Source organism: Petromyzon marinus, chromosome 44 (genome assembly GCF_048934315.1).
Source record: "Petromyzon marinus isolate PM22_M1 ecotype Great Lakes invasive population chromosome 44, UKy_Petmar_22M1.pri1.0, whole genome shotgun sequence".
In the NCBI taxonomy this organism is placed as follows: Eukaryota; Metazoa; Chordata; class Hyperoartia; order Petromyzontiformes; family Petromyzontidae; genus Petromyzon; species Petromyzon marinus.
In genome coordinates this window covers 6717811-6733501 of record NC_133710.1, presented here as the reverse complement: position 1 = coordinate 6733501, position 15691 = coordinate 6717811, and the positions used below count along the sequence as shown (strand labels likewise).

Genomic DNA, 15691 nt, shown 5'->3' with positions numbered 1-15691 from the left:
TAATGCAGTGTGAGGGCCTGCTACACTTTTGAAACCATTGAAGTTTGACAGCATGATGGTGGGGTGTTTTCACATTTGTGTATTGTCGAGGGGCCGCACTGCAGGGGTCGTCCTAACGGCCACCAGGGGCTGCCAGTTTCCTGTGGGCCTTGCAATGAAGAACACTAGGCTAACCTATTTCAACCCAAATGTTGCCATATGCGGTCTTATTTCACTCTTAATATGTCTATGTGATCGGATGTGGAACATAGCATGGTTGACATATAAAATTGTGAGAAAATATATTTTTTAATCTTTTGCATGCTTCAGCTTGGCACCTTCAGACTGACCCCAACCCCCCCCCCCCGCCCTCGTGTAATGTGTGCAAACATCACCACAAATCTCTCGCCCCCTCCACCTTGCTTGTCAATCTCCCCCGGGCATCAGCAGGTTCTCCCCGGTCACAATAGACGGCATGGCCAGCTCCCTTGCAGCGGGCGTGGCGGCCGCCCTGCCGGGCCACCACCACCACCAGCATCAGCACGGTGCCGGCGGTGCGGGCTCGGCGGCCAGCCCCGGCGGGGTATCCGGCGCCGCCGCCGTCGCAGCCGCTGCTGCTGCTGCCGCTGCGGCCGCCGCTTCGGCCGGCTGGTGCATCTTCGTGTACAACCTGTCACCCGAGTCGGACGAGAGCGTGCTGTGGCAGCTGTTCGGTCCGTTTGGCGCTGTGACGAGCGTGCGCCTCATCCGCGACTTCGCCACCAACAAGTGCCGCGGCTTTGGCTTCGTCACCATGACCAACTACGAAGAGGCGGCCATGGCCATCGCCAGCCTCAATGGCTACCGCCTGGGCGACCGTGTGCTCCAAGTCTCGTTCAAGACGAGCAAGGCGCACCACCACAAGGCCTAGGCGTGCGCGCGCATCCGTTACACTCTCTCCTTTGCCTGGGTGTCTTGTCCTTAACTTCCAGTTCCCGTTGCCCTCATCCCCCCCCCCCCCCCCCAGGCCTGAGCTGTGTATGTGTGTGTCTGTGCGTGTGTCGGGGCGAGCATGTGAGTGCGTTTGGCGGGGGGTGCGTTCGTGCGTACTTTGGGTGCACCCGCACGTGGGCGCGTGAGATTGTCCACGGAAGTTTTTCGGTAGCCCCCGTGGGATTTGAATGAAAAATCCCGCGGCTTGAGACGAGCGGCAGGGACGCGAAGTAATGCGCCTTGCCCGCCGGGTGGCTTTTGGATTGGGGACGGCTCTTACGCGCTCGTGCGACGCGCACGCGATTTTCTTGCGTTAGGTTGGGCGGCTTTCTCGACGTGTGGGGAGGGGTGATAAAAATTAAGTGAACCAATTAGGCGATTGATGCTGTGAAAAACACGAGTGTTTGGGAAATTCAAGCGAAGGTGCCAGAAGTCCTCTCCCTCCATCCTCGGTGGTGAGAAAAGCAATAGTGGCGCGTGCTACCCGGGGTGGGTGCGGGGAGTGGCACACTCGTTTAAACTGCAGTGTGTGGGGGGTGTGTGTCGATTTGGGCACTTGCCGAGTAAATAACAGCGTCTCGGACAATGTTGGCACTTGCATGTTTGGCTGTCAAGTTCAATCTGCAATACAATAATCAGGGGGAAGGTAAAGTTGTGCGCAGTAGAATTAAGAGCGGGCTCACAGTAGTTGATGAAATTGCGAGTAAACTTTTGAGGTAAATTTGTATGGGTTTATAAAGACTTGAGTGGACACTGCCAGCCCATTGTTTCTTTGTTGAGAGTTTTTGTTACTTTTTGTTAACGCACTTGTACTCCTGTACGCACTCGCATGCAATGCTGAATTGTAAACAGCCTATGTGTGGGGTGGTCACGATTGAGTTCAGATGGGTCATGGTTAACAGGCATTTAAATCGACCTTAACCTTTCCCTTCCCAGTTAAAACAGCGAGCCGTCGTTGCTGCTGTTGAGACTGAAACATTTATGCATTTATTCAAAATTAGGGAAATTAGTGAAATTTACAAAGAAAAATGTTTGTAATAAATTAGCCTAAACGTTGAGAGGAAGGTGGTGGTGGTGGTGAAAAGAATTGTGCGTGGTTTGGCAGTCGGTCCGGTTGAACTGACTTGCGGGGGGGGGGGGGGGGGGGATGGGTGAGGGGGTGGCTGGAATTGAGCCCTTTAAAAAGCTGTTAAGGGATAGAGCTTACCGTTAAAATGAAAGTCTTTTATAGCTTTTTATTTTAGGTATGATCTTAATGCATCACTTTGGTTGCATTTGGCAATTATTTTGATTTCTTTTTCTCCCCCCCTTTTGTCTTGGGATGTTGCAGAACTTGAAGTGTGCCTGGATAAATATTACTTGGCCATCTGCGTAGTTTGTGATGCTGCTGCTGCGGGAAGGTTACGTGGGTAATGATTTTGGAAAGCTTTGTTGGCTGTGTTTTAAAAGAAAAGAGGTAATTTTTTGCTGAAAAAATTTGCTACGAATTCTTAAAACAAAACTAAAATGAAACAAAAAAGGTTTAACGTTTTTTATGACGGATCAAGAACAAAGGGGGGGGGGTGGATCTGCACCGTTGGGAGGGGAGGCAGTAGCCGTTGGAGCTTCTTTACCCCAGCTTGATCTAGTTACGTTATTATTCTGTTGCGTTGTGCAAACGATGCGATTTGCGTTAAAATTTTGATCACCCAAATGACCTCGGGTTTGATTGATAAGACGACTTTCCACCGATTGGGTTTCGCTGAAGTTTGTTCGTTACGTTTTTTTAGGTTTGCCGAAACGTCGTACTTTTTTGATGGACGAGTTTGTGTTTTTTGTTGGTGCGGGATGCATGATTTTCCCGCAGTTAGTGGTTGAAAACTTGCCATATCTCGCCAACAATATTGAGGGGGCATTGTGCAAGGTTTTATTTATGGTTATTTATATTTTTGCTGTCATTTGTTTAGATGTTTACATTTGCGGAAATGTGAATCGTCGCTGTGCGGTGGATACTGTTCTCTTGATCGACTTCAACAGATGTTGGGGATTTTGCCAGATTTCTAATCCTTGGCAACATATCATAAAAGCATTGTTTTTCTTCCATTTAATGACTTTATGTTATAATGCCTTTTTCTATTATTTATTATAAGTATTCCCTCCAGCCTTTGCAGTTTTGCCAGATGTAGTGTTTGTGATTACAACAGCAGTGCAATTTAAACAAAACAAAACCAAAAAGCTAAAAAAAAAGTTTAAACATTTCCCAAGTTTGTTTTATTTATAATAATCAGTACATTTTTGATAGTGTACCACTAAGCACGTTCTGCTACAAAGGGTGATCAACTTTGCCAAAGAGAACAAGGAAACTCTTTGCTTATTGCCGTGTAAAATCTATTTTTGTAAGCGCAAACATTGGGGATGTTTGAAACCAGACTTAAATTCAGTGTGGGGCTGGTGGCGTCTCGAGTGGTGACCTGGGGGGGAGAGGACTGTGGGCAGCAAGGTCAACAAGATGTATGCGAATTTAGTTTTTTTTTGTAACTGCCCAGACTTAACAAAACGACGGCCAACTGACTAAATTATCAAAGTTTAAAAAAATCGGCATGTCGAAAAATTATGCCTGGCCCCCACCACCACTCATTCAGAAATTTTCTTATTCTCAATACACTGATTCCCCAGATTCTGATCCCTCGGTGTGAAAAAAAAGCCCGTTTTGTTGGACACAGCTGTGCATGTCAAGAAGTGTGGTGGCGAGCGATGGTCCAATTAAAGCCATTTCGATAATAGCCTGCTTGGAAATTGGTCTCTTTAACACCAAAGGAAGGAAAGATGGCTTTGTTTCAACTGTCTTGCAGAGTGCACAGTTGCACGAAACTTGCTGACTGCTGTCTTGAGAAGGGGAGGGGAGGAGGGTTGGTGTACGACGCATGGGTGGGAAAACGGCTGGTTTGTTTTGGGGGGGGTGTTGCCCCGGTGTCCTTTGTGTTGCAATGGTTGAAGCCTATGGATAGTTTGTCACAATGCTGCCTTGTTGCCCACAATTTTTCCCGAGGTTGGGGGGGGGTCAGCGGTTGAGGTTTGTCAAGCGGGTTACCATTTGGGAGGATGAAGTGCAGTACTCATTGGGCAAGTGCTCTCTCGGCCATATAAAGTTTCTACGGGTTTCGTCTGCTTGTACTCTTCATAGACCAGACGTTGCCATGTAGAATTCTGGGTAAAAAGCGTATAAGCAGAGCTCTGTTCTGGGTCTCTGCATGTGAATAAAAAGTTTTAAGGTCTACGTATTGAATTTGTTGGTACTATTTGTTTTAAGAAAACCTGACTGCTGATGAGGCCCAGAAGATCGAAACTGGTTCAGAGTTTTCTTGATTAAAACAAATACTGCCCATTGTTATCAGTCTGGAAAGCTGGGCTGATGGACTAAAGTGATTTTTTATTTATATGCAGAGGCCGAATAGAGGTGTGCATTAGATGTGTAATGAGTCGAGGGAAATGCGGAGTGTCAAATCTGCTGCCAGTTTTGTTTTTGAGCCCTTAAGAGGGCATGGACAAAACCACCTTGCACATTTGTGCACGTGTATCGGTGAACGTGTATTCGCTTGCAAGGATGATTTGTTTTCTTCTGGGTTTTGTGCTTTTGTACCGAAGATTCGGATATCATTATTTTGTGAGTTTCCATATCTTGCATTTTCAATAGTTGATGTAAACTTTTGCTTTTCTTAATTTGTTTTAACAGTTTACAGATACCGTGAAGACTTCGTTTTGTAAAATGAAATTGCAATTCTCATTTTGTATAATATTTTGTTGCTGTGTACATGACAATGTTAAGTTACCTTTCCCAAGTTAAAATTGCTTGAGCCAAATGTGGTTGGAAGGTATTTTTTGTGTTGCAGGCAAGAGTGGTCTCGACAGGATCTTCTCTCTCCTCTCCGTGTGAGGCAGCATGCGAATCGACTGATTGGGGGCAGCCAAAACATTTACAGAATGAGATGTGAACCCTCGCACCAGACTGGTCAGTCTTAATACATTTTAATTGGCATGAAGGCTCAATTTTCCAGTCACTAATTGCTGTGTGGCTTGCTTGCCCACGACCACATCGCCCAAAGTGCCCGATCGATTGGTGGGCGACGTCCATGCGTAACTGGTGTCGGGCTGCTGTGGGGCCTAGGTGGTTGGTAGCAAGAGGTGGTCCGTGCAGCAAATTGTTGTGCACTACGCCTGTGCTCCCCATGTCGGTGTTCGCTGACCAATGTGAAGTATGGTCAGGTAAAACCCGCACGACGTTGCGGGAGAGATTGGACCCTCATCTAGCAGGCTATTGACAAGTTTGTGCGAGTTTCCAATCGTTTTGGCTTCCCATTCTCAACGTGTGTGGGTGCTGTGAAGAGGGAAGTGTTGGCTCGCAACTGTCGATTCTTTCTGAAGATGGCCCCCCCCACGGTGGCGTAACGTTGACGTCTTACATTCATCCGTCCACACCTGTGGTGCGATTGGCGCAGTTATGAGCTAAGCAACGGGTTACACGGTGCAGCTCTGCAATTCCTTTGCTCAACACCCTCCCCCCAACTGCTGGCAGGAAGTGCCTCCAACTCGTGGGAGCTCGAGAGAGAGAGCCCCCCCCCCCCCCCCCCCGTAGAGGGTATGAGCGGGTAGGCAGAATTGTTTTTGGAAAATACTGTGACAGCAGGCCCGAGAACTCAACCGTCAGACTACGTCAACCCCCCCCTTTCCCCCCCCCCCCCCCAATAGAATTGTTGCCATTGGCCAAGCGAGTTGGGTGGTTGCAGGTGGGGAGCAACTCGTGCTGCTTGTATGGATGGTCGTCGGCATCCATTGAACAACAGTTCGAGGTGTTGGTAGGAGTTTCGCGGCTCCAAACACAAGTTCCTAAAACACACTGTTGTGGCACAGTGATCTTAAAAAGGCGAGAACTTGTCGGGTAATGTGTACACCACTGCATGGGGTTTGCGTGGTTGTGCCGTACAGCGCTCTGCTGCAATGTTTTTCCGGGAGTTTTTTTTTTACTGCGCGTGGTGCAACTCTGCGCCCGTGTCAGAGTTGAACTATCGCACGAACTTTATTCAGGCACAGCGCCAACAAAGTGGTTTTGTTTACTTTTTTTGTTGTGAAGCGAGAGATGGATAACTTGGCGATACGCACTAAGCGAATGTAGGGCGTTGTACTTTGGCCAAATTAAAAACAAAATTGATACAAATGCTTTGATTTACTTTTTTGAGGTCACTTTTTTTTGAGAGACGGGGTGCGGCAGGGTCGTAACGAGGCATAAACAGCTCTTACAATCTTGATCTTCCTTTAATAAAATGAAATACAATAAAATATATATTTAAATGAAGCCTAATAATAGCTGGGGGGGGGGGTGAGGTTGGTGGTGGATGTGGAGGGTGTGCTTGGGTTAATGGTGCCCCACACCTCCCCCCTCGTGCTCTCTCCTGCCCCTTATAAGCTGGGGTTAACTCTTTATCGAGTGTGCCTTTGTGCCACGTCAATGTACCTGTGTGCATTTATATATTCACGAATGGTGGTGGTGAAGCAATGGCATGGGTTTTTTTAAGACTGAACAAAGACTTGGTGGCTGAATGGGGAGGAAGGGGAACTGCGCCACGTCAATGTGTACCTGTGTGTATTTCTATACATGTATTAAACGAATGGTGTTGGTGACGCAATGGCATGGGGAGGAGGAGGGGGGGTTGACTGTGAAGAAAGGCTTGGGTTGCTGAATGGGTTGGAGTGCGCGCTTGGTGAATTTTTGGGCTGAGGGTTGCGCTCGGCGGGGTGCGCTCGACGGTTTGCGCGCGGATACTCGCCCGGAGGTCCCAACTCGCCCCCGATGCATTTTAAACCGAGCGGTGGTTCGCGCGTCACCTGGTCCGCCTAGCCGCTCGTGGGGATAAAATGTGTGCGTCCTTTGTTTAACTTTCCGAGTTTTCATGAAACATTTTTCACCGAGAGAATCCACAAACTGCTCGCTTTCAAATGAAGGGGTTCTTGTTTTTCGGTACTGGCGTGGCTTTGGCAGAGAAGGGGGGGGGGGGGGTGGTGTGTTTGGGAGGTACCTGCCGATGAAATAATGCTTTAAAGGATTATTATTTCTGCCGGGGGGTGGTGTGTTTGGGAGGTACCTGCCGATGAAATAATGCTTTAAAGGATTATTATTTCTGTTGACATCGGTAATCGGTTGGTTTATTTGCAACAACAAATACATCTGAAATGCTTTTGTAAAGGCCAGGACACACGCGTGTGACCATTTTTGTAGGCGTGCTTGAAGAACAAGGAGAGAGAATGCTGCTCATTAAAAACAATTTGTGATTTCTAGCGGGGCTGCTTCCCAAAATGTATTTGACCCGAGTTTGGTGTTTGAGCAATGAACAAATTGGTATAGAAGTGTACGTGCTTCCACTGAATTATAAGCGTGGTTCCCACTCTTGGTGCGTTCGATGAGGGTGGTGGTGGTGGTGGTGGGGTAGGGGACTCACGTAATGGTCCCGTTAAATATATAAATTGTAGGGAAAAAATGGAGGTGGTTTGCGTAACGTAAGAATTTCTCAAGACGTTTAAAGTAAAGCTCCAACACGAGGTCGACTTTATCGTAAGCCAGGTCTTGTATCTCCCGTGCAAAACAATCTGAACGCAATGGGGTGGGGGGGGTCCCTCGTGTAGTTACGCAAAGTTAACGTTGGGATTAAATTGCAGTTCGTCTTGAACGTTTGATGTTTTAACCGCGAGAGGTAGCATTACTTGCCGCGTTTTGCATCGAGTGAAACCAGGATCATCTTTTCATACTTTCAAAAGTGGGGTGGGGGTGGAGGGGGGCAGGAGTGGGAAGACAACCCAAATTCAGTCATCCTTGAGTTCAGCTGGTTATTATAAAAAAGGGCCTTTTGTACATGCCTTTTAATTTCGCTTCCTGCCCAGTGTATGCATTATTGTTGTTGAACCCCCGTACCTGTTAGTCGGTTTAAGTGACACCACATGGTTGCGTGTTATAGTTACTGAAATAAACTAACAAAAAAAACTACAAAACCAAAAAATACAAAAAAAATAATTTAACAGCCGTTATTGATACAACAAAATGTATTTTTTTCACGCCTGTCTTTATACAGCGTTGAGGCGTTGTCGAAAACAATAGCTACTTTAACGACACGCTATCATATCACTGGTTTACTGAGGTGGGGGGGGGGGAAACAATCTGTGACATCCGCTCGTTATTGATAATCGCCGAGTTTATACGTTTTGAGCCAGGTGTGACGAACCGGGTATGTCGGTGTCGGCCTCCGCTAATAGTGTTGATGTGTACCCATTTAGCTGTCCCTCCTGGGGTGGGGGGAGGTCACGAGTTGTCGGAATAGTTGGACACGTTATTTGCCGACAGTGTTACCTTTGCAAATCGTTTGTGTCTGGGGGGGGGAGATGGGGCTTCGGGGAGGGAACATTTTTTTTGGGTTGGGAGGGGGGGGGGCGAAACCCGCTGCCTGCCACCACCACCCCTATTTCACTTGAGGTCGGAGTGATGATCACTTTGTTACGTGTTTGCAGTGTCCCACAGTAGTCTGTCAGTGTCTACGGGGGGGGGGAGGGGGTGCGGCGGCGGTGGCGGCTTTAACTCTATGCAAATATCAAATCTGGTTTACCACCTTCATCCTTCCTCGTGTTATAAGTTGGACTCCCCCCCCCCCCATACCCGAGTACCTCGCGTGATAATATCCCATGCGTCGACCATCCTCTTCCCCCCCCTCTCACTCGGCCACATTTGGACCCCACGTTAATGTGCTTGCCCGCCACCACACCCATGGCTGGATGGGGGTAGGACCCTGCTTTTCCATACACTGCGTCACTGTGAGTTGTCCGTCAAGGGCAGCGATGATTCCACTAAAATGATAACCTTGGTGGGAGTGATGGGTTCGGTTTGGGGGGGGGGGGTATTATAATAAGTAATTCTCGACCAATGCTTTTTGTGTGTTTAGTGTCCTGCGTGCCCAAGACCACTTGCAATGCAGCAGTTAATTCAGTGACGGCTGGATTTGGTGCCGCGTTAGAGAAAAGCGTCAAACATGCTTCAGGGTACAGATGTCTATAGTGTTATAAACTGTTAAGCCCCCCCCCCCCCCCCCCCCGGACCTGTACGGAGTTGAACCTACCAATTGAAGCCAATTCATGACTCTTAGAGGTTGAAACAAGTGAACAAATTGTCACTCGTTGAATTTAACATCTTTAGCCGGGGCCAGCGATGGAGTGATTTTTTTTAAAAAATTTCCGGCCTCTTGAATGTCCATAAAGTGTAACGGGTTTGTCCCTTTTTAATTGGTCTCAACAAAACATTTAAAATAAATACTTTTCCAAGAGTCTCTTTAAATAAAGGATAGCCGTGTTACCGATGCCTTAAAATGAAACCGTATATTTTGAGCAAAGCTTTCCAGTAAGGTATATTGATATACAAGCACATATATTTATGTAATTTCCCACCCAAAACAATTATAAATTTCTTGACTCGCTCGCCTCATTGCAAAGACCCAACTGAAAATATTTTAAAAGAAGCTTAAATTTAATAATTCAATGTCCCGTGTTGGCGGGAAACTCCGTCACTTTGCCACAACTTGTTTTCCTGCCAACATTTCTTAAAGACACGTGAGATTTGGGGGGTATCACCAAATGTACAATTTACACACAGCGCGTTTTCGACTACTACCCGCTCCATGGACAACGACGCTGCTGCTACGTGGGGTTGGTGTGGAGTCGTTTTGAATTTCACCAAATTTAGATTTTTAGTTTGGCCTCTGAAATATGTGTACTCTTTTCCAGGCCATGAGAATTGGTCCAGGTGTGGTTGGTGTATAGCGAATTACTACTGCATATGCAAACAACTGTTTTGGGGGTCTGGTTCAACAAAACTGGGACGTGCCTGTGGGGCTTATCCTCTTGCGGTTGTGGATTCATGTGTAACATGTACAAGGCAGCCCTTTCACCGAGGAAGGGGGTAAGACCACTTTCTCCAGGGCGATCTATTTTAAAGATACGCCACTTATTTCTAATAACCGTCTTAAACAGATGATTGAATAGTGTACAAGCGGATGGGCTTCATATCCTGCGGGGGAAACTGAAGGGGGGGGGGGATGGAGGTTTGGTGGTAGTTGCGGGGATGTGGGGGAGACATTAAGAGGCTTTGAATTAAAATGTTGATTTCTAGTTTATCTCGATTACTTTGAGTGGCGTTATCGACAAATGGATCGCCCTGTATCAACGTGCGTTTTATTTTCTCAACGCAATGGGCACTGAAGTCTTATTGGCAACCCCAAGGTGTTACGGTGCAGAAAACAATGTGGTCCATTTTAACCTCGGCCCTTGGCTGGTGCAACGCATCTAACTTTTGCGTTGCAAAGTCAATAGCCCGACGTTATTTTCAATTAAAATAACCCCCTTAGACCTGCATAATACATAGAGTACTACATGAGCGGGCTTACAACGCCGACACAGTTGAGTATAATTATTATCTTGACTGCTTGTGTTGAGTTTCATTGTTGTTAACGTGTGCGCGTTAATGTCCCGGAGAGCCTCGGTTCTGTTCAATGTGAAGTCGGGTTTTCACACGGCGCTCTGATGTACAGTATCTCTCGTTCTATCGATATCTTGTTAATTGTGTTGTGTTACATATATTCTCTTTTTCTTTTGTAAAGTTTCGTCTTGTTGCGTACACTAAATAAACCAGTATGCAAGATCCATTGACAATGTGCCTTCTGTGTGCCATGCTGACCTAAGAGTAGACCGTAAGCCGTCGTGTGCTACTCCACTGCTGGATGAGAACCGATCCAGGCCCTGTGGGTCGTTGGGGGTGGGGAGGGGGTTATTTTACCACGCCTCACGCTGCTTGGAGGTCTTGGAAGTCTGAAGCATGGACGAGTGTGCAGTGCATCACTACAAGGATTTATTTATCTGCTCTGCATTGTTCATGACAATGCACCGTGGTGGGGCGGATGGGGGGGGGTCACCCTAGTAAACACGCTCCAGGTTCAAGCCTGCTTGGCTTCTAATTCAGAGGTCTGACGAGACCAGACATTCCGGGTGATATTGGTCATTGGCTTAATTTGCAGGTCTGTAAGGAGCACGTTTCAGAGCCCCCCCCCCCCCCAACTATGGTCTATAATGGTAACCTTCAACCTACCAGATCGTCCAAATACCTCTGCAGCAGCTTTGCTAATTTCTGCAAACATCCTAATGACCAATTTACGTATTGATGCAAAGTGTTGGGTCATCAGCCACGATCAATCCACCGCTGGATAAAGACTCCCAAAACAGTCCCCCCCCCTCCCCCCATCTCTTACATTTACAATTATCCGACAACCCACTTAGCAACCTGCAGACGAGATGGAAGTCATGGACGGTCCTCTGAGTCGCGTTCCGAGCGAGGAGTGAGAACGTGGCACGTGCTGGAGAAGAGATTTTGTTGCGTGAGGCCCTGCAGGGATGAGGTCCGTGAGAAGAGAACGAGAGCTCGAATGAGCCCGTTAAACCCTCCTGGTAATTCCACTGCTGGATTCTTTGCCCCATGAGTATTGCTTTTGATGTTGATATCGTTTAGGAAACTCGAAGACGGCGTGACAGGGCACTGAAGTGACCATTTAGAACACCTCGCCACCGCGACATGCTATTTAAGAGAAATATAGCAAGATGTTAACTACCTCGCCTGGGGTATACAGGAGGTGTGGTGGGTTCGATCCCGACACTGACGCTGCCTGTATATTTGGAATCTGCATCTTCTCCCTGTGGTCACGTGGATTTTTCTCCGGATCCGTCGGTTTCCCCATCCCCCCCTGCACAGTTATAAACATTCGTTATTTAGAGTGAATAACCATGCATTGAGACGACGTTTAACCATACTTTGACCGCGGTGGTCTGTGCGGGTTGATGAAGAGGTGAAGGCGATGCAGGTTTTTATTGTCACCGTTTATTTTAGCCGTGGGCCAGGAATCTGTACTCGGGTGGCTGGGTTCATAGGCGCACCTAGAGTGTCACTCTCCTTCGAGCCAGTCGAGACAATTCCACATGGTGGGGACCAGAATGTCCATACGAGAGCCACCTCCGAGTTGACGCGACTGAGTGGCAGTCAACGAGCCCGGAGAAATCCGATGGGCGAGTTGGACCCAACCGAGCGGGAATTGAACTTGGCTCCCTTCACAGTGAGAGGCAAGCGCTCAGTGTGGCCACAGGGCCAAGCGTTATGGCGATCACCACGTTCTCGCGGTTCGAATCCAGCGGCCGCCCTAATTAATAGTGTGGGTTTATTGATTCAACAAATAAAGATCACGTAACGTCATTCGCAATAGTAGGCAATTGTGTATCGGCATTGTTATCCAAACATACACCAATGAGGTTGATATACACCAATTATGTCCTTGAGACCTGTTTTTGAGTTGTACGCCTTTTGGCGTCATCTGGTCCAACACCAGTGGAGACTAGGCTCTAGGAAAAGCCGTCTCGGGCGTGGACCAATCAATTTCAAGGACAGTGCATATCATGATCAGAGTTGTCTCTTTTTGTTTGCATTTTGACTGCTTGTGTTGTGGTTATTGCAAACATGATCCCTTGTATAAAGGTGTCGGTTTTGGTGCCAGATAAAATGGTAAAAACCTATTACTGAACCTTCTGAACTCCTAAGTATTCCGAGGTCAAGGCTCCGTTCCTGGGGTTATCGGGGCTTTTTTGGCAGTGCTGCTCCAAGGCTATGGAACGCGTTGCCTCTGATTATAATCTAATACTAAGACGATCAAGAGTCCAGAGATATTTAAATTTGCCCTGAGAACTCGCCTTTAAAAATGGCCTCCCCCCCCCCCCATAATTTCGGTTGTCTACGCTGCTGGATCAGTCTTGTTCCCTGCGTTGCATACACGTGACGCATTGGGATCCTTGGATGAAATGCGCCTTACAAAAGTAAATTTTATTATTTCTACCTTTGCAAAAAATCGCACCGCTAGTTACTCCAGTGTTGGTTATTTGGGATGAAATCATAGCTGCAATCATTGCTCCCCCTCCCCCCCCCCAAACCTCCCTGCCCCAGCGAAAAATTTGACGTGGGCACTCCTGAGAAGGAACTAGCCACGAGAGTGGGTGAGGCTTTCCTGGTTAAACGAGCAGAGAATCGTAACAACGCACGGCGTGCGAAAGACGTTCAACCTTACGGATACGCACATCGCAGAACATTCACAAGGCGCGTGTGCCCATAACTGACCCCCCATCCCATTGACGTGTCAGCACAGCAGCTTGCTAGAGACGGCAGTGAGGCATTTGAAACGCTTGGCGGCGATGCACTCGAGAATGATCTTGTCGTTGTGTTGTTAACTCGACGTCGATGACCCCCCCCCCAACCACCACCACCACCATGGCTCGATCCTGACAGACGTCTGTTGGGAGCGGTGGTTCTTATGTAACCTTTCATTCCTGCAGTCTTGAACCCCATTAGTTCTGAATCGTAAATAAAAAGATGTGCGATGTTAATAAATACACAGGGGTTTGATGAAACTAAGTTGTTACTTACGTGCCCGTGCCTAATTTGTGTTTTCGATGATTTACCGTCCCCCAAAAAAATCTGGCCATGTCTCGCACTCCCAGATGATCACTGTTACATTGGATTTATGGCTTTTATTTTGGTGATTTCGAAAAGTTGTTTTTGTTTTGGCCATGTTTTTGTTTATTGTAGTACGGAGTTGACTGATGGCCTTAATCTTAGTTGTCTTGTGGTTGTTGTTATTTTGACTTGCATCCCACTGGGATTTTTGCACACAGCGTTGGTGTACGGTGCTATTTCAGGAATATTTTGATATTTTTTTTCCTGTATTTTCTGTTTGCACAGTCACACAAAGTCACTTTAAGATGTTTTCTTATTCATGTTTTTTGTTTGTTGCGGTTGCACCCGATTCAAGAGCCGAATGGCTCACAGGGCTATACCAAATAAATGAACTATGAACTATGAGCCTCGCACCCCCAGGGGGCGCAGCGTGCACCCCAGGTGAAGAAGAAGAACCGCTGGTTGGGAGCTTGGCAAGGCGACCACCACCAGGCCCCGGACTGGCCATAGGGCGGCAGTCCAGAGGGCAATTGCCCAGCGGGTGGGCCGGTCCGTCTCGAGGACCGGTGGGGGCCGATCTGTGGTGGTGGGGAATTTTGAAATGTGATCAGAGTAATAAAAAAAAGTAAGTACTTTTTTGTGTAGTTTAACACGTAGTAGGCTTTCGCGACCAAGTGCCATAATAGAGGCTTTGTTGGCTTAGATCGCGTAAATATAAATGTGTCGTTGAACCTGCCACCACCACCCGACACAGCCAATGAGTAAAGTTTGTCACGTAAACAAAACGTGCCAATTCGTTACTAGTTCAGCACACCGGTGTGTTGGTTTATTGCATGCTCCATAGGAAAAGCAATCGTTGAACTCCACTGTGCTCCCTCGTCTTAATGCCACCGTGGTGAAGTATGGTCAAACAAACCCCGTGACCATGGGGGGGGGGGGTCTCTAACAGCAGTGGATTGATTAAAGGAGTGTCCACGTCGCGTGTTTATTTATGCAGCGCTCTGCAGGGGGCATAGGTGTATCAATAAGACATCGCCATGTGAGCCTTGCATCATGGTGCCTGTGTGCAGGAGAGGGGCAGTGGAGCAAGTGGGTTCCCGATTCGGTCTCTGCGGTTCCTTTGAGTGCTGTCCCCTCGTACGCCAGGTCGGGGTTTTCTCCGACTACTTCGGTTTACTCCCAGAAGCAACGCGAGAATGGACCAAACATTTCGATGTAGCAGCACCCTCCTGGCAAACGAGTATTGAGACTCGTTATTATTGTTATTCAAACCCTTAAACGAACCCTTGTCTCAATCCACATCTGCTTTGTCAGTTATTGGTGAGTTTCAATTGATGAGTGTTCGGTAATGGGTGAGCAAACTGCGGAATGGTTAGTGACTAGACGTATTGGGTGAATGGTGAGTGGGGAGACGTGGTGAGTGAATGGTGAGTGGTGAGACGTGTTGGGTGAATGGTGAGTGGGGAGACGTGGTGAGTGAATGGTGAGTGGTTAGACGTGGTGAGTGAATAGTGAGTGGTGAGACGTGGTGAGTGAATGGTGAGTGACTAGACGTGTTGGGTGGATGGTGAGTGGGGAGACGTGGTGAGTGAATGGTGAGTGGTGAGACATGGTGGGTGAATGGTGAGTGGGGAGACGTGGTGAGTGAATGGTGAGTGGGGAGACGTGGTGAGTGAATGGTGAGTGGGGAGACGTGGTGAGTGAATGGTGAGTGGTGAGACGTGTTGGGTGAATGGTGAGTGGGGAGACGTGGTGAGTGAATGGTGAGTGGGGAGACGTGGTTGGTGAATGGTGAGTGTGGAGACGTGGTGAGTGGGGAGACGTGGTTCGTGAATGGTGAGTGGGAGACGTGGTGAGTGAATGGTGAGTGGGGAGGCGTGGTGAGTGAATGGTGAGTGGGGAGACGTGGTGAGTGAATGGTGAGTGGGGAGACGTGGTGAGTGAGTGGGGAGGCGTGGTGAGTGAATGGTGAGTGGGGAGACGTGGTTGGTGAATGGTGAGTGGGGAGACGTGGTTGGTGAATGGTGAGTGGGGAGACGTGGTGAGTGAATGGTGAGTCGGGAGACATGTTGGATGAATGGTGAGTGGGGAGATGTGGTGAGTGAATGGTGAGTGGGGAGACGTGGTTGATGAATGGTGAGTGGTGAGACGTGGTTGGTGAATGGTGAGTGTGGAGACGTGGTGAGTGAA

The 15691-nt window shown here is 48.0% G+C and overlaps 1 protein-coding gene across 9 annotated transcripts in view; it reads left to right on the top strand.

Annotated features, from left to right (window-relative positions):
* Positions 1-10659, top strand: part of LOC116951932 (ELAV-like protein 2) — a 37974-nt gene extending 27315 nt beyond the window's left edge. For 7 of the 9 annotated variants that reach the window (XM_032970808.2, XM_032970805.2, XM_032970800.2 and 4 more), the window contains one exon: positions 427-10659. In XM_032970808.2, coding sequence (XP_032826699.1) covers positions 427-889 — 463 coding nt within the window. In that variant the 3' untranslated portion in view covers positions 890-10659. The remainder of the gene's footprint in view (positions 1-426) is intronic. The other 2 variants (XM_032970806.2, XM_032970804.2) reach the window with 1 other exon arrangement.
* The last annotated feature ends 5032 nt before the right edge of the window (positions 10660-15691 follow it).